Here is an 18775-nt window from a genome sequence, read left to right as displayed (position 1 = left end):
ATTTCAAGTGCAGCCTGACTAGTGTCTTACAAGGGTTCAGCATTATCTCCTTGCTTTTATATTCTATTCCCCTTGAAATAAAATGTCAACATTGCATTTGCCTTCTTTACCACAGACACAACCTGTAAGTTAACTTTCTGGGAGTCCTGCACGAGGACTCCTAAGTTCCTCTGCACTTCTCATGTTTGAACCTTTTCCCCATTTAGATAGTAGTCCGCACTCTTTACCAGTCAGATCTCAAGGCCTTCACGGATAAAGACAAGCATATTGTACACCTTCTCTAACACTCTATCAACCTGTGCAGCCACTCTCAAGGGCTATGAACTTAGACCGCAGGATCCCTCAGTACATCAATGCTCCTTAGAGTCCTGCAATTAACACTGTATTGTCCCCCTTACATTAACTTGTGAGCGACTGAAAGGTTTCCATCTTTAAATGGACCAGGTTGTTCCTCTTGGAATTATACAGCATGGAAATGGGCCCTTTGGCCGATTCATCTCTGCCAGCTGAGGTGCCTTCTGAACTAATCTCACTTGCCCTTGTTTGATCCATATCTTTCCAAACCTTTGCTATCTGTAAACCTGTCCATCTGTCTTTCACATAGTAATCGTACCTGCTTTTACCACTTCCTCTGGTGTACCCATCTCCTTCTGTGAGGGAAAATGGAGTTTGTATATTTTGTTTTTACTTTCCATACATAAATCACTGAAAGCTAACATGTGGATTCAGCAGGCTGTTAGGAAGGCAGATAGTACAACAGCATTTATTCAAGACGATCTGAGTGCAAGGCACACTATCATACTGCAATTGTATAGAACCTTAGTAAGATGGCAACTGGATACTACACATGGGCCTGGTTTCCCCGTCCAGAGAAGGATGTATTTGTGATTGAAGAAATATAACAGAAAATCACTAGATTGATTCCTGGGATGATGGGTTTGCTGAGAACAGACTAAGCAGACTGGGTGTCTGTGGTGCTTTGCAAAAAGGGAATAGAATATACTTAATTCTTGAGGGGTTTAACAGAGTAAAGGCAAAGATGAATCTTACCGCATTGGCAAAGCTGGAGAGCATAATACAATCCTACATTCTATTGTCATTGTTAGTTTGAAAGTCCTAGGACTCTTTATGCAAAAAATATATCTTCCTTGTTATGATTCTTTACAGAAGTGAGTACATCTTCATCCAGCAACCTGCCTCCAGGTGCCCTGATACAAGCCAGCCCCAGTGGTGATGCTGATCAGTCACAACACTCCTTTCCCAGTGCAGTTTCTCGGAGTCTCCCACCCGTTGCCCAGACTGAAGACCCGCCAGTGACCAACACAGTAGAGACTGCCATCTCTGTGCACAGCAATACTTCCGAGCATCTGTTGCAGCCTCCACCTGCAGTCTCAGAGGACTACCATGATAGTGATGTGACAAGAAATCGAATTCGAGCTGTAGAAAATCAATACTCTTTTTACTGATACAAAGGAATGCAATAATGCACACCCATGAGAATGTTTGGAAAGGTGTTAAGAAGCAGCTGCCCCATTTGACTATTGGTGACAAAGATGATGTGGACTGCACCAATGGAGGGGTTCATATGAACTGCAAGGTGACTAATGCCATATGTGCTTCAACTCCAGATGACACGGATGAACCTGATTAAATCTTTTTTCTATATATTGTTTTTCACAATTACAGTAAAGAAAGAACTTTGGTGGACTGTGTACTATGGCGAGGGCTGAAATGTTCTACATCATCATATTGTCTAGGGTTGATTTTTTCAGTAAGTTTCTAAATTATTGCTACTGCTTGGTCTGGTTAAAGTCTCCATTCGTTTGCCATTTACTTTGTTTAACTTTCGTGGTAAAGCTGATAGATTTTGAAGTTAGTGGTTACCTTTAAACCAAGCAGTAATTTCAACTGTTCAATCATGCTAATGGGATGGGATTAGAGATGAACCTGTTTAAGTATGAAAAATATTTTAATATTGCTCTGCATTTGTACACTGTCGTGCACCAATCACCTCAATATTGGGAGGTCCCAACTCCCTGTGGATGGTGGTGGGCAGTCTCTGCAGTTCATCATTCACCAACACAACTGGCAGACAGACTAAAGTGGCTGAGGACTGTGTGTTTGTTTTCAGTGGAGCAGGCGATCCATACATTATTGACCTGGCTGCCATGTTCTATGTGAGGGAACCAGATTGACCGAAATGACGATGCCCTCACAGTTCCAGAGCTGAGCTGGAGTCGGCATTAATTGAAAGAGAAACTGGAGTAGGATAGAGAAGTTAAACAGCAGGATTGAGAGGTTAAACATGGAGAAAGTTCAAAGTAAATTTATTACCACAGTGCATACAGTATATGTCACCATATACAACTCTGAGATTTCTTTTCTTGCAGGCAGTCACAATAAATACAAGATACCCAGAAACGTCAATGAAAGACCATAAGACATAGGAGCAGAATAGGCCATCTGGCCCATTGAGTCCGCTCCGCCATTCAATCATGGCAGATCCTTTTTTTTTAAAATCTCCCAGCCTTCTCCTCAGAGCCTTTGATGCCATGTCCAATCAAGAACCTATCAAGCTCTGCCTTAAAAACATCAAACAACTTGGCCTCCACGGCTGTTTGGGGCAACAAATTCACCACCCTTTGGATAAAGAAATTTCTCCACATCTTTGTTTCGAAAGAGTGACCCTCTATCCTGAGACCCTTTTGTCCTAGACACTCCCACTATGGGAAACATCCTTTCCACATCTACTCTGTCTAGGCCTTTCAACATTAGAAAGGTTTCAATGAGATTCCCCTCCCCTAATCCTTCTGAATTCCAGTGAGTACAGACCCAGAGCCATCAAACTTTTCTCATATGATAACCCTTTCAATCCTGGAATCATCCTTGTGAACCTCCTCTGGACCCTCTCCTATGCCAGCACATCTTTTCTAAAGTAAGGGGCCCAAAACTGTTCACAATACTAAAGGTGAGGCCTCACCAGTGCCTTATAAAGCCTCAGCACCACATCCTTGCTCTTGTATTCCAGACCTCTTGAAATGAATGCAAACATGGCATTTGCCTTCCTCACCACCAATTCAACCTGCAAGTTAACTTTCAGGGTGTTCTGCACAAGGACTCCCAAGTCCCTCTGCATCTCAGATTCCTGGATTTTCTTCCTGTTTTGAAAATAGTCCGCACATTTATTTCTACTACCAAAGTGCACGACCATGCATTTTCCGACATTGTATTTCATTTGCCATTTTCTTACTCATTCTCCTAATCTGTTTAAGTCCTCTGCATCATACCTATTTCCTTAACACTACCTACCCCTCCACCAATCTTTGTATCGTCTGCAAACTTGGCAACAAGCCATCTATTCTATCATCTAAATCATTTACATACAGCATAAAAAGAAGTCCCAACACCGACCTCTGCGAAACACCACTAGTCACAGGCAGCCAACCTGAAAAGGATCCTTTTATTCCCATTCGCTGCCTCCTACCAATCAGCCAGTGCTCTAACCATGTTAGTAACTCTCCTGTAAAACCATGGGCTCTTAACTTGACCTAACTTAATTCATGTGTGGCACCTTGTCAAAGGCCTTCTGAAAGTCCAAATATACAATATCCACTGCATCCCCTTTCTTTGTCCTACCTGTAATCTCTTCAACAGGTTTGTCAGGCAGGATTTTCCCTGAAGGAAACCATGCTGACTTTGTACTATCTTGTCCTGTGTCACCAAGTACTCCATCACTTCGTCCTTAACAATTGACCCTAACATCTTCCCAACCACTGAGATCAGGATGATTTCATTTCTGCTGCCTTCCTCTTTTAAAGAGTGGAGTAACATTTGCAATTTTCCAGTCCTTTGGCACCTTTCCAGTCCAATGATTTTTGAAAGATCACTTCTAATGCCACCACAATCTCTAACGCTACCTCATTCAGAAACCTAAGATGTAGTTCCTTTTGTCTGGGCGACTTACGCACCTTCAGGTCTTTCAGCTTTTTGTCTCTTGTAATAGTAACTGCACTCACTTCTCTTCTTTTACATACTACATCATCAGCCACACTGCTAGTGTCTTCCACAGTGAAGACTGATGCAAAATACTCATTTAGTTCATCTGCCATCTCCTTGTCCCCGTTATTATTTCTCCTGCCTCATTTTCTAGCAGTCCTATATCCACTGTCATTTCTCTTTTATTTTTTAACATACTTGAAATAACTTTTATCGTCTGCCCTTTCTTTTGCTCTTACAATAGCTTTGACTTCCCTTATCAGCCACGGTTGTACTATTTTACCATTTGAGTACTTATTTTTGGAATACACATGTTCTGCACCTTCCTCATTTTCCTCAGAAACTCACGCCATTGCTGCTCTGCTGACATCCCTGCCAGCAGCTCCTTCCAGTTTACTTTGGCCAACTCCTCTCTCATACCACTGTAATTTCCCTTACTCCACTGAAATACTGCTACATCAGACTTTACTTTCTCCCTATCAAATTTCAAGTTGAACACCATCATATCGTGATCATTGGTTCCTAAGGGTTCTTTTACCTTAAGCTCCGTAATCGCCTCCGGTTGATTACATAACACCCAATCCACTAGAGCTGATCTTCAACGACAAACTACTCTTAGGCATTCAACAAACTCACTCTCATGAGATCCATTACCAACCTAATTTTCCCAATTGACCTGCATGTTAAAATCTCCCATGACTACCATAACATTGCCCTTTAGGCTCACTTTTTCTATTTCCTGTGGTCCACCTCCCAGCCACTGTTGGGAATCCTGTATATAACTGCCATCAACGTCCTTTTACCCTTGCAGTTTCTTAACTCAACCCACAAGGATTCTACATCTTCCAATCTTATACCACATCTTTCTACTGATTTGATGCCATTCTTTACCAGTAGAGCCACACTGCCCCTCTGCCTACCTTCCTGTCCCTCCGATACAAAGTGTAACCTTGGACATTCAGCTCCCAACTACAACCATCCTTCAGCCATGATTTAGTGATGGCCACATCATCTTACCTGGCAATCTGTAACATTGCAACAAGATCACCCACCTTATTTGTTATACTACGCGCATTTAGATACAACACCTTGGTGCTGTCCTTTCTGACTCTGCATCCCTAATGATTTGATACTCAGCCTGTTGGCTGCAACTAAATCCCATCACCTGCCTGCCCTTCCTGACAATCTGACTGCATGCTATCTTTACTTTTTTACCATCCGTCCTATCGTGAGTTCCTTCACTCCGGCTCCCACCCCGCCCCCCCGGTCAAGTTTGCTTAAACCCTCCCCAACAGCTGTAACAAACCTGCCCGCAAGAATATTGGTCCCCCTCGTGTTCAAGTGTGACCTGTCACTTTGGAACAGATCACAGCTCCCCCAGAAGAGATCCCAATGATCCAAGTACCTGAAGCCCTACCCCCTGCACCAGCTTCTCAGCCACACATTTATCTGCCAAATCATCCTGTTTCTACCCTCAAAGGCGCGTGGCTCAGGTAGCAATCCAGAAAATACTACCCGGGAGGTCCTGCTTCTCAGCTTTCTACCTAGCCCTCTAAATTCTCTTTTCAGGACCTCATTGCTTTTCCTTCCCATGTCATTGGTACCAAACTCCACACCCATAGGGTAGGACAACAAACATTGTGCCAAAAAACAACAAACTGTCCAAATACAAAAATGATTAACTAATAAATAAATAGATAAATAGTTAGATGACTAAACAAACAAGCAAATAAGCAATCAATATCAAAAGCATGAGAAGAGGAATCCTTGAAAGTTGTTCAGTTCAGTGATGGAGTGAGTGGTTCAAGAGTCCTCGGTAATAACTGTTCCTGAACATCGTGGTGCAGGTCAGGAGGCTCCTGTACCACCTTCCTGATGGCAGCAGTGAGAAGAGAGCATAGCCTATATGTTTGGGGTCCCTTATGATGGATGCTGCTTTCCTGCAACAGCGCTGTGTGTAGATGTGCTCAGTGGAGGGGGTGGGGGGTGCTTTACTCATGATTGACTGGGCCGTATCCACTACGTATTGTAGACTTTTCCATACAAATGTATTGGTGTTTCCATACTAGGCCGTGATACAAGCGGTCAATATACTATCCACCACGCGTCTATAGAAGTTTGTCACAGTTTTAGATAACATGTCAAATCTATGCAAACTTCTAAGAAATCAGAGGCACTGCTGTGCTTTCGTCATAATGGCATTTATATACTGGAGCCAGGACAGCTTCTCTGAAAAAATATCACTGAGGAATTTGAAGTTGCTGACCCTTTCCACCTCTGATCTCCCTATGAAGATTGGCTCATGGACGTCTGGTTTCCTCCTCCTGAAGTCAATAATCATCTGTTTGGTCTTACTGATATTGAGTGATAGGTGGTGGTTGTGGCACCACTCACTCAGTCTCCCTCCTATATGCTGAGTTAGCCAATGACAGTGGTGTTGTTAGCAAACTTAAACATGGCATCACAGTTATCAGTATAAAGTGAGTAGGTTAAGGGGCGAAGCTCACAAACTGCTCACCTGTGCAGATGGAGATTGTGGAGGAGAGTTTGCCGATATGAGCTGATTGGGGTCTGTTGGTGAGAAATTTGAGGATCCAGTTGCACAAGGTGGTATCAAACCCAAGGTGTTGAAGATTATTGATTAGTTTTGAGGGGATAATGGTATTGAATGCCGAGCTGTAGTCAATGACGTATGCATCTTCACTGTCCAGATGTTCCACGATTGAGTGAAGAACCAATTAAATATCATGCATTGTGGATCTGTTGCTTCAACAGGCAAATTGGAGTAAATCCAAGTCGCTTCTCAGGCAGGAGTTGATATGTTTCATCACCAGCCTCTCAAAGCACTTCATCACAGTGGATATACTGTAAATGCAACTGGATGATAGTCATTCAGGCAAGTTACCACGTTCTTCTTAGGCACCGGTATAATTGAAGCCTGTTTGAAGCAATTTGGTACCTCAGACTGCTGAAGCAAGAGGTTAAAGTTATCTGAACACTCCAGCCGGTTGATCAGTATAGGTCTTTAGTACGCCGCCAGGGCTGGATGCTTTCTGTGGATGCACCCTCCTGAGGGATGCCCTCACATCAGCCTCTGAAACGGAAATCAAAGGGTCATTGGGGTCTGTGGGAGGTTGTGAAGGTGCCTCCAAGTTTTAGTAGTCAAAGTGAGCATAAAGGACATCAGAGAAGGTTCAGTACATGACACGAAATTAAATATTTCATAAATATGTTCATATGTATTTAATAGAATTGAATTTTAAGGAAATCAATGAGTCAAGATTTTACTGCCTCAAAGCTCTGTATTCCTACAAATAAATTACCATCAGTGTTGACCAGCATTACAGGTACAGTACATGGCAGCAGATAAACAGCTTTCACAAGAAAAACATAAATTATGCACAGTTTTTACAAGAAAGATGAAATTAGAACAAAAAAAACAAAAATAGAAAAGGGGGTGAAGGAATATTTGGGCCAGTGGGAAGGAGGAGGAAGAGGGAGTAAAATGGGGTTTGGGAAGATTTGGGAGGGGAGTTGGGGGAGGTGGAGTGGGAGGCAGAAAGTTAGTAGGAAAGGATTTGGAGGATGGGAAACGAGAAGAGGAAGGTGAGGTGAAAAGGAGTTGGGTCGGGGGGTGGGAGGAGAAAGAGTAAGGTGAGTTGAGGGGGATTGAGGGAGAAAACAGTTGCACATGGAAAGGGAAGAACAATGGGGTGGAGAAAGAGTTGTGGGGTGAGGGGGGGAGGAGAAGTGCAGAGTGGATGATGAGATAAGGATAAAAATGAGGGGTATTAAGGGGGGTTCAGTCACTTGACATTCAGGATGAGGAAATAAATCGGATTTGCCATTGGCTCCATGGTAGAAGCCAGAGAGAAATAATAGAAGGTGCATGTTTATGGTTTTCTACTGATGTAGACTTTCTCTCTCTCTCTCTCTCTCTCTCTCTCTCCTTTCTTAAACAACGGAGTCATGTTTGCTGTGAACTGCAGCAACAATTCCCAAACTTACAGAATCTCAATGTACATCAGTGGCCACTTTATTTGGTACAGGAGTGTGGTCTGCTGCTGTAGCCCATTACTTCAAAGATCAATGTGTTGTGCATTCAGAGACTACTGTTGTGTGGTTATTTGAGCTACTGTTGCCTTCCTGTCAGTTTGTACCAGTCTGGCCATTTACCTCCGACCTCTCTCATTAACAAGGCTTTTTAGCTCACAGAACTGTTGCTGACTGAATGTTTTTTGAATCATTCTCTACTCCAGGAGATCTGCAGTTTCTGAGATACTCAAAGCACCCCATCTGGTACCAACAATCATTCCACAGTCAAAGTCACTTAGATCACATTTCTTCATGTTTGGTCTGAACAACAACTGAACCTTTTGATCACGTCTGCATGCTTTAATGCATGGAGTTGCTGATTAGATATTTACATTAACAAGCAGACGTACAGCTGTACCTAACAAAGTGGCCACTGAATGCAGATTATTGCGTTCATTATGATGATCTTATCAGACAGCAGCAAGGTGGTTGTCAAAGACTACAGAATGATATAAAATCACTGGAAAGTTGTGCCGAGCACTAGGAATCTTGTGCATTTCGGAAATCGATATGTAGAATGTATAAAGTGAAGGATGGAGCCCAGGGAGTGTTGATGAACAGAGGGATCTTGAACTACAAGTGTATGGTTCCCTGAAAGTGGCAGCACAGGTGTAGAGGACATATGGGATGCTTGCCTACATCAGCTACATCGTTAAGTGTAAGAGTAGGGATCTGGACGGCTACCTAGGAGAAGGAAACCTCTGATTTTAATTCCTCCACTGCCTTGTGGCCATACCTGCCTTGGGAAAGGCTTTGGGGGTAAACTCTGAGGAAGAATTCCAGAGCCGGGATCCCTAAGGCAGTTTGATGTCATTTACAACCTCTGCGATGACACTGGTGCCAAGCTGTATTGGCACTTGCCCTTCCCTGGGACAACATCAGTGACGTAAAGAGGAGGAACCTGTGGCATGGGCAACAGCTGGTCCGTCGAATCTTTGCGCCCTGGAGAGGACACAGTCCACCAGAGGCGCAAACCCATTATCCCCTGGGATCGATGGCTGCCTACTAGGGATGTTATATTACAACTTTAGAAAGCATTGATCAGGCCAAACCCGGAGCACTGTTTGACAGCACTTGAGAGAGAGCAGAGGACATTCACCAGAATGTTGCCTGGATGGGCGCAGTTCAGATATGAAGAGAGGTTTGATAATCTGGATTTAGTTTCCCAGGCTCAGGGATAACCTGCTAGAGATATATAAAATTATGAGGGAAGTAGAAGGGGTCGACAGGTAAAAATCTTCCATACAGTGGGGATATCTAAGGCAAGGCAGCATAGATTTAAGGTGATAGCAGGAGATTTAGAGAAACCTGAGAGGGGGATATTCTCTCACACAGTATGATTGGAGTCTTGAAGTGTGGTGCCTGGAGTGGTAATAGAGGTACTCTCAGGGCATGTAAGAAGAGCTGGACAATACCTAACTCACCAAGGAATAGAAGGCTACAGACAAATTGTGGGTAAATGGTGCTAGTGCAGATAGGTGGGCTGAGGGGCCTGTTTCTATGCTGTGCAACTCTGAGACTCCAAATGTGACGGAAATTTTTATGACACTCGAGTCATAGAGTCAAATATCACAGAACAGGCCCTTAAGCCCAGCTCATACGTGCTGATCGAGATTCCCGTGCAAGTCAGCATTTGATCCATCCATGTACCTGACTACCTGTTCATATACCTGCCTCTACCACTTCCTCGATTTCCTCCAATTCGGTAAATTTACAACCATGCCACCTCCATTTCTATCCAGATTGTTAATGAAGATGATGAACAAGAGTACACCCTGCACTGATCCCTGTGGCACACCATTGGTCATAGGGCTCCACTCTGAAATAAGAACCTCCACTACACAAGTGGAGCTCCTACACGCTCAGCTCCTACCACCAAGACCATAGGACATAGGAGCAAAATTAGGCTATTCAGCCCATCGAGTCTGCTTCACCATTCCATCATGGCTGATCCTAGATCCCACTCAAACCCACACACCTGCCTTCTCGCCATATTCTTTGATGCCCTGACCAATCAGGAAACAATCATCTTCCGCCTTAAATATACCCACGGACTTGGCCTCCACTGCGGTCTGTGGCAGAGCGTTCTGCAGATTCACTACTCTCTGGCTAAAAAAAAAAATCCTTATCTCTATTCTAAACGGTTGCCCCTCAATTTCTTTGAAATTCCAGTGAATACAAGCCCAAAGCTGCCAAACGGTCCTTATATGTTAACCCCTTCATTCTCAGAATTAACCTCATGAACCTCCTCTTGACTCTCTCCAATGGCAACGCATTCTTTCTGAGATATGATGCTCAAAACTGTTAACAATACTCCGTGCAGCTTGATTAGTGTCTTATAAAGCCTCAGCATTTTCTCTTTGCTTTTATATTCTACCCCCCTTGAAATAATTGCCAACATTACATTTGCTTTCTTTACCACAGACTCAACTGTTAATTAAACTTCTAGGAGTCTTGCACGAGGACTCTTAAATCTCTCTGCACATCTGATGTTTGAACGTCCTCCACATTTAGATAATAGTCTGCACTATTGTTTCTTTTACCAAAATGCATTATCATACATCTCCTAATTCTGTATTCTATACGTCACTTTTTTGCTCAATCTTCCAATTTGTTTAAGTTCTGCTACAATCGTATTGCTTCCTCAGCACTACCTACCTGTCTACATATCTACGTATCATCCACAAATTTTGCCACGAAGCCATCAATTCCATTATCTAATTTATTGACAAACAATGTGAAAAGTAGCTATCCCAATACTGACCCCTGACAAACACCACTAGTCACCAGCAGCCAACCAGAAAATGTCCCTTTTATTCCGACTCGCTGCCTTCTGCATGTCAGCCATTCCTCTATCCATGCCAGTACCTTTCCTGTAATGCCATGGGATTTTATTTTATTAAGCAGCCTCATCTGTGGCACCTTATCAAATGCCTTCTGAAAAACCAAGTCAATGACATCCACTGCCTCACCTTTGTCCACCCTGCTTGTTACTTCCTTGAAGAACTCTAACAGATTTGTCAGGCAAGATTTCCCTTTAAAGAAACTATGCTGACTTTGACTTATTTTATCATTGTTCTCCAAGTACCTCAAAACCTCATCCTTAATAATAGACTCCAACACTTTCCCAACCACTGAAGTTAGGCTAACTGGCCTGTCATTTCCTTTCTTTTACCTTCCTCCCTTCTTAAAGAGTGGAGTGACATTTGAAATCTTCCAGTCTCTGGGACCATGCCAGAATCAAGTAATTCTAGAAACATCATGATCAATGCATCCATTATCTCTTCAGCAACCGCTCTCAGGACTCTGGGATGTAGTCCAACTGGTCCAGGTGACTTATCCACCTTAAGATCATTGAGTATATGGAGGAATTTAAGGTGGGGGGGTTATATGGGAGGCAGGGTTTGAGGGTTGGCACAACATTGTGGGCCAAAGGACCTGTACTGTGCTGTACTATTCGATGTTCTATGTTTGTGATAATGTAACACAGTGTAAGGTTTCACTGCTAAGGCTAATGTAATGGCTTCTATGTAATGTTCCACTGTTAAGGCAATGGTTTCTCTGTAGCAGCAATGTTTGGGTTATGACTGGAGATAACGGGGCTTTGGAATATATGTTATCCAATGGGAGAAATGTTGTTCTTTCTTGTGAGTCTGGAAGAGAGATTTTCACTGGGGAACGATGAAGAGAGGACGCAAATGGAGAGAGTCGGAAGACGCCTGGATGGAGTGAACTGAGGAGCAAGGGTCCAAGGACTGGCTACACTCGGAGGAGATTGATGGTTGATGAATAGCCATATCAGTGAGCTCCAACGATGCACAATAGACTTTTTTTTCTTAAAATGGGCCTTTTTCTTTTTATTTTCTTTACTAACCCTTTATTCAGCTTAAGATTTATAAAGTTCAATCATTTAATCATATATTGTACACTGTTTGATATTTTGCGGGTGCAGATTTGTAACCGGGCAACAAATCTCGCAGCATCCACACAAACGAGATTTCTCAGTTTGGCGGGGCCAGAAGTTGTTTTCCCCTAGATGAACACGTGCTGGCCGAGCCTGAGGGTTACAATATCAATGGCACTCACTCCTGCTCCCTGACACTCACAGACCTCTGGCACACTGCGCTAGTGTCTTCCACAGTGAAGACAGATGCAAAGCACCCATTAAGTCTATCTGCCATTTCTTCATATCTGCGTTATATTATTGGCTAGTCTGCCCTCATATTTCATCTTATAGCTTTTTTAGATGCCTTTTGTTGGATTTTAAAAGTTTCCCAATCATCCAATTTCCCATTCACTTTTGCTACATTCTATGCCCTTTCCTTGGCTTTGGTGCAGTCCTTAAGCTCCCTTGTCAGCCACAATTGCCTAGCCCTGCCATTTGAGAACTTCTTCCACTGTGGGACACATCTATCCTGTGCATTGGAAACTATAGAAAGGGTGCAGAGGAGATTCACAAGGATGTTGTCTGGATTGGGGAGCATGCCTTATGAGAATAGGTTGAGTGAACTCGGCCTTTTCTCCTTGGAGCGACGGAGGATGAGAGGTGGCCTGATAGAGGTGTATAAGATGATGAGAGGCATTGATCATGTGAATTGTCAGAGGCTTTTCCCCAGGGTTGAAATGGCTAGCAGGATAGGGCACAGTTTTAAGGTGCTTGGAAGTAGGTACAGAGGAGATGTCAAGGGTAAGTTTTTTTGTTATTATATAAAACGCAGAGTGTGGTGAGTGTGTGGAATGAGCTGCCGACGATGGAGATAGAGTTGGATACGATAGGGTCTTTTAAGAGTCTCCTGGACAGGTACATGGAGCTCAGAAAAACAGAGGGCTATGGGTAACCCTAGGTAATTTCGAAGGTAAGGACATTTTCGGCACAGCATTATGGGCCGAAGGGCCTGTATTGTGCTGTAGGTTTTCTATGTTTATTCCCAGAAACTTCAACCATTTCTGCTCTGCCTTCATCCCCGCCAGTATCCTCCTGCAATCCACCTGGGCAAGCTCCTCTCTCGTGCCTCTGTAATTCCCTTTATTCCATTGTGATACAGATACATGTGAGTTATGCTTCTCCCTCTCAAAATTGTAGTATGAATTCAATCATATTATCATCACTGCCTCCTGAGGGTTCCTTCACATTAAGCTCCCTAATAAGATCTGGGTTATTACACAACACCCAATCTAAGATAGCCCTTTCCTGAGTAGGCTCAAGCACAAGCTGTTCTAAAAAGCCTGAACAAATTCCCGATCTGCACTAACCTGATTTTCCCAATGAAGTCCGCCATTACAATTGTGACATTACCCTTATTACATGCCTTTTCCAGCTCCCTTTGCAATCGCAACCCCACACCTTGGCTACTATTTGGAGCCTATATATGATTGCCATAATGGCTTTTTTACCCTTGCAGTTTCTTAACTCCACCCACAAAGACTCAACATTCTCTGACCCTATGCCATCTCTTTCTAAAGATGTAATTCCATCTCTTACCACACCACTGCCGATGCCTTGCTGACTGTCCTTTCAATACAAAGTATCTCCTTTGACATTAAGCTCCCAACTATGGCCTTCCTTCAGCCACGACCTGGTTTTGTCCACAACGGCAAACCGATCAATCATTAAATGTACCACAAGTTCGTTCACCATTGCAAATGCTGTGCGCTTTTAAATACAGCACCTGCGATCCTGCATTCTTTGCCTATTTGAATTTTGCCTCTGTGGTACAATTAACTCTTTGCTCTGTCTGTAGTTGTACCCAGTCATTGGCTTGTCCTTCCTTACACTCATGTAACACCCATCATCTACTTGTCAATGTGCTGGCTCATCCTCAGCTCTATCATACTGGTTCCCATCCACCTGCCATATTAGTTTAAACCACTCCCAACAGCTCTAGTAAATCTACCTGCAAGAATATTTGTCCTGCTTGGATTCAAGTGCAACCCGTCCCTTTTGAACAGATATTCAATTGTATCCAATTGTGCAGCTCAGACCAGTCTACCATGCAGTACCTCCTGAAAGAGTGTGCTAAAGATATTCTGCCCCGTTAGTCCTCAGTTACTTCGTCAAAAAATAGTCAAGTTCATGAGACACGATATTGCAGGATTTTGCGAATGAAACATGTGTGTTGTTTCTTGTGCTTAACAACTGCAGCCCATTACCAACTAACCAAAAGCATTCGCCTTACACTGACATTATCTCTTGAAGTGAACACAACAATTCAAAGATGGTATGAACTATGTCGAACAATAACGTCGAACTATGATGAACAATATGGGTCATCTGTCACCCACTACACAGATAGCATCCCCCTCTCCCCCAGATTCACCAAGTTTGGCATTGTGAGTCTGTTTGCAGCTCATGTGACCCACCCAGCTCAGGTTCTATTTGCCTTGTATCAGCAGGGGCATCAGAGTTGTCCAGGGGTGTGCTAACCCGCACATTGTCATGTCGTGATCCAGCAGGTATGGGAGTGGAACCATCCAGGTGTTAGTGGGCCAGCTTAAGGCGATCTACAGAAATATGTTCAGTTTTACTCTTCCTATTTACAATAAGTCTCTTATTGCCCATTCCCAAATGAGGAATAGGCTATTGTAAGGGGGCTTAAGGGGGTGTTGATTTGCATCATGGCAGACAAAAACGAACAAGGTAGTTTGAGGCTCAACTGGAACTCAAGAGTGCACTATGATGGATGGTAGGAATAGGTGCAAAAGAATTGAGTTTGCTGAAGCGAGTGCAATGCTGCTGAAACACTAACCAGGCGGTCATGGCATCAGGAATAAAAATCACCCAGCACCCGTAGCAGCTACCTGTACACTAACTCAGCTGTGGAGGACTGCAGTTTCTCTTTCTGGAGCCAACAGAACATAGAGCAGTGACCTTACAGCATAGAGCACAGACCATACAGCATTGAGCATAAACCACATAGCACAGACCACAGAGCATAGAGCCTGGAGTATAGAACATAGAGCATAGAGTATAGACCACAGAACATAGACCACAGAACATCGATCTGTGAGCATAGAGCATAGATCACATGCTCCATGTTTAATGCTCTCTGATCTATGGTCTTTGCTCCATTTTCTGTAGTCTCTGCACTACGGTGTCTGCTCTATGTTCTGTGGTCTATGGAAAGTGGTAATGGTCTGTGCTTTCTGGCATATGCTCTGTGTTCTATTGTTTAAGATCTATGGTATATGCTCCATAGTCCATGATCTATCCTCTATGGTCTCTGGCGGTTTGATGTTTATCTTTAGAAGCTTTATGTATGACGCACGGCTCTGGGGTTGAACACCTAGTGGGATTTTTCTTTTTTCCCACTTTTCTTGCTTAGTAGGGGTTCTTTTTCATCAAAAATATTTTTCAATCTTTATATAATGTTTTTTTTTCTTGAGACATTGTAAGTGTTGTTTACTTCGACGTACTCATGTTTATTTTGAAAAAATAATAAAAAGATTTGAAAAGAAAGATTTGAAAGTATAAACATAATAGTGGTTCCAAACAACTCTACATCATATAGCTAGAAGTAGAGAAAGAACATCATACAGCTAGAGCTAAAGCAACATATAGAAATAGAGATAGAGGTAGAAATAGAGCAGAGCTAGAGAGAGACAGAAAAACAGGTAGTGCAAGAGGTACAGCCAGACCTAGAGCTAAACCTAGAGACAGAGCGAGAGCGATGGAGCTGCAGATAGAGCTAGTAGAGATAGAGATAGAGGTAGAGATGGATAGAGAAGAGATAGAGGTACATAGAGCATACACCATAGACCATAGACCATGCATCATACACCATAGAGCATACACCATAGACCATAGACCATACATCATACACCATAGACCATAGACCAAGCATCATACACCATAGACCATAGACCATACATCATACACCATAGACATAGGGCAGATAATAGACCATACTTCCTAGACCATAGACCACAGAGCATAGACCGTAGAGTATATGCCATACTCCATAGATCATACAGCATTGACAATAGACCATAGAGTACAGAGCATTGACAATGGAGCACATGGCATACAGCATAGGCTAGAGACCATAGAGCATCGACCGTACAACACAGTGCATAGACAATGGAACATACAGCATAGACAATAGATCACAGAACATAGACCTTAGTGCATAGGTCGTAGACTACAGAGCATAGAGCACAGACCACAGACCATAGACCAGAGAATATAAAGCATAGACAGTTGATCATAGGGCATAGAGCTTAGACCATTGACCATAGACAAAGGCGATAGAGCAGACACCATAGAGCATAGAGCATAGAACATAGAAAATAGACTATAGAGCTTAGAGCATAGGCCACTGAATATAGAACATAGAGCATATAAACCATAGATCATAGAGAATAGACCATAGAGCATAGACTTTAGAACAACGAGCATAGAGCATAGGTCATAGACTATTGAGCATATAGACCATACTGCATAAAGCATTGAGCATGGAGCCTAGAGCATAGACCATAGATCATACAGCATTGAGAATAGACCATAGAGGATTGACAATAGACCATATGGAAGAGAGCATAGACTACCGACCACAGAGTATAGACCATAGACCATAGATTATAGACCATACACCAATGACAATAGACCATAAATCATAGAGATCAGAACATTGACAATGGACCTCATGGCTTAGAGCATTCAGCATAGAGCATAGACCATAGGGCATAAGCATGGACAACACACCATAGGCCATGCACAATAGATCATATATTATAGAGCATAGACTGTAAGCGATAGAGCATACAGCATCAACCATAGTGTATAGTGCATAGACCACAGAGAATAAGAGTATAGATTCCAGCCCATTGACCATTGACCAGAGAGTCTAGACAATTGATTATAGAGCAAATACCTTAGAGCATAGACCATAGAGCACAGAGCTTAGACCATTGATCATAGAACACTGACCTTTAGTCATAGATCATAGACCATGGATCCTATACCATTCACTATTGACTGTCGAGCTTAGACCAGAGACTATAAAACACAGACCAGAGAGCATAGATTATAGACCAAAGAGCATAGACCATGAAGCATAGAGCATGGACCTAGTCCATTGACCGTTGACTATGGACCATAGACCATTGAGCCTAGACCTTAGAGAATAGATTATAGACAATAGATTCTATACCATTCACCATTGACCACAGACTATAGACCCTAGACCACTGATAATAAAGCATAGACCACATAGCATAGATCTCAGATCATAGACCAGAGCATAGAGCTTAGACCATTGACCACAGACCATAGATCATCGATCACTGACCATAGAGCTTTGATAATTGATCACAGAGAATAGACCTCAGTGCATAGATAATAGACCATATATGCTATACCATTCACCATTGATCATCGAGCTTAAACCAGAGACCATAGTACACAGACCTTAGAGCATAGACTATATACCATAGAGCCTAGACCATAGAGCATAGAGTTTAGATCCTTGTCCATTGACCATTGCCCATGGACCATAGAGCCTAGACCATTGATCATAGAGCATAGATCACAGACCATAGGTCCTATACCATTCACCATTGACCATAAAGCTTAGACCAGAGACCACAGACCACAGACCATAGAGCATAGACCATAGACTTTAGAACATAGAGCATAGACGGTTAACCACAAACCATAGAGCCTAGACCATTGATCATAGACCATGGAGCATAGAGCTTAGACCATTGACCATAGACCGTAAACCATAGAACCTACACCATTGATCCTGGAAAATAGACTATAGAGTGTAGGCCATAGAGCATACTGCTTAGGCTATTGACCACAGACCATAGACCATTGACCACTGACCATAGAGCAAAGATTATGGATGATTGAGCATAGACCATAGATCATAGAACATAGACCAGAGAGAATGGAGCATAGCCCATAGATCCGAGATCATAGAATATAGAGCTTAGAACATTGAGCATAGCCCATAGCACATAGACGATATATCATAGACCACAGACCATATAGGCCATAGGGAATAGAGCATTGACCATAGACCCTAGATCCAATACCATTGACCTTTGACTGTAGAACTCAGCCTGGTGATCATTGACCATAGAACTTAGAGCATAGACCATAGAACATAGGGAATAGAGCATACACTACAGAATATAGACCACAGAACATAGAGCACAGACCACAGAGCATAGACCATAGTCCATAGAGTATAGGCCATAGACCATATGTCAGAGAGCATTGACAATAGACCATAGACCATAGATCATAGAGCATAAAGCATAGTCCATAGAGTACAGAGCATGCTGCATTAACCAGAGTGCATAGACCATAGAGCACAGTTCAGAATCAATTGACCAGAGACCATACACCATAGAGCGTAGACCATTGATCATAGAGCATAGACAGAGCATAGATCATAGACCAGCCATTCTATACCATTCACCATTGACCATAGAGCTTAGACCAGAGACCACAGACCATAGAGCATAGACTATGGTTAATGCAGTACACTCTACGCTCTATTCTTTATGGCCAATGATTTACGGTTTATTGTCTATGGTCAATGGTCTAAGCTGTAAGCTCTGTGGTCTATGCTCTATGATCAATGGTCTAGGCTCTATGGACTATGGTTATGGTCTGTGGTCAATGGTCTAACCTCTATGCTCTATGGTCTTTGATCTATGGTTTATACTCTATAGT

At 42.8% G+C, this 18775-nt stretch overlaps 1 protein-coding gene across 2 annotated transcripts in view; it reads left to right on the top strand.

The window, feature by feature from the left end:
* The window catches only part of LOC134336923 (SH2B adapter protein 2), a 174866-nt gene extending 167420 nt beyond the window's left edge, over window positions 1–7446 (top strand). For both annotated transcript variants that reach the window (XM_063031572.1, XM_063031571.1), the window contains one exon: window positions 1168–7446. In XM_063031572.1, coding sequence (XP_062887642.1) covers window positions 1168–1466 — 299 coding nt within the window. In that variant the 3' untranslated portion in view covers window positions 1467–7446. The remainder of the gene's footprint in view (window positions 1–1167) is intronic.
* The last annotated feature ends 11329 nt before the right edge of the window (window positions 7447–18775 follow it).

The sequence above is a fragment of the Mobula hypostoma genome, chromosome 23 (assembly GCF_963921235.1).
Source record: "Mobula hypostoma chromosome 23, sMobHyp1.1, whole genome shotgun sequence".
NCBI lineage: Eukaryota > Metazoa > Chordata > Chondrichthyes > Myliobatiformes > Myliobatidae > Mobula > Mobula hypostoma.
Note: the sequence above shows the minus strand (reverse complement) of the source record. Positions and strands in the feature narration are given on the sequence as shown.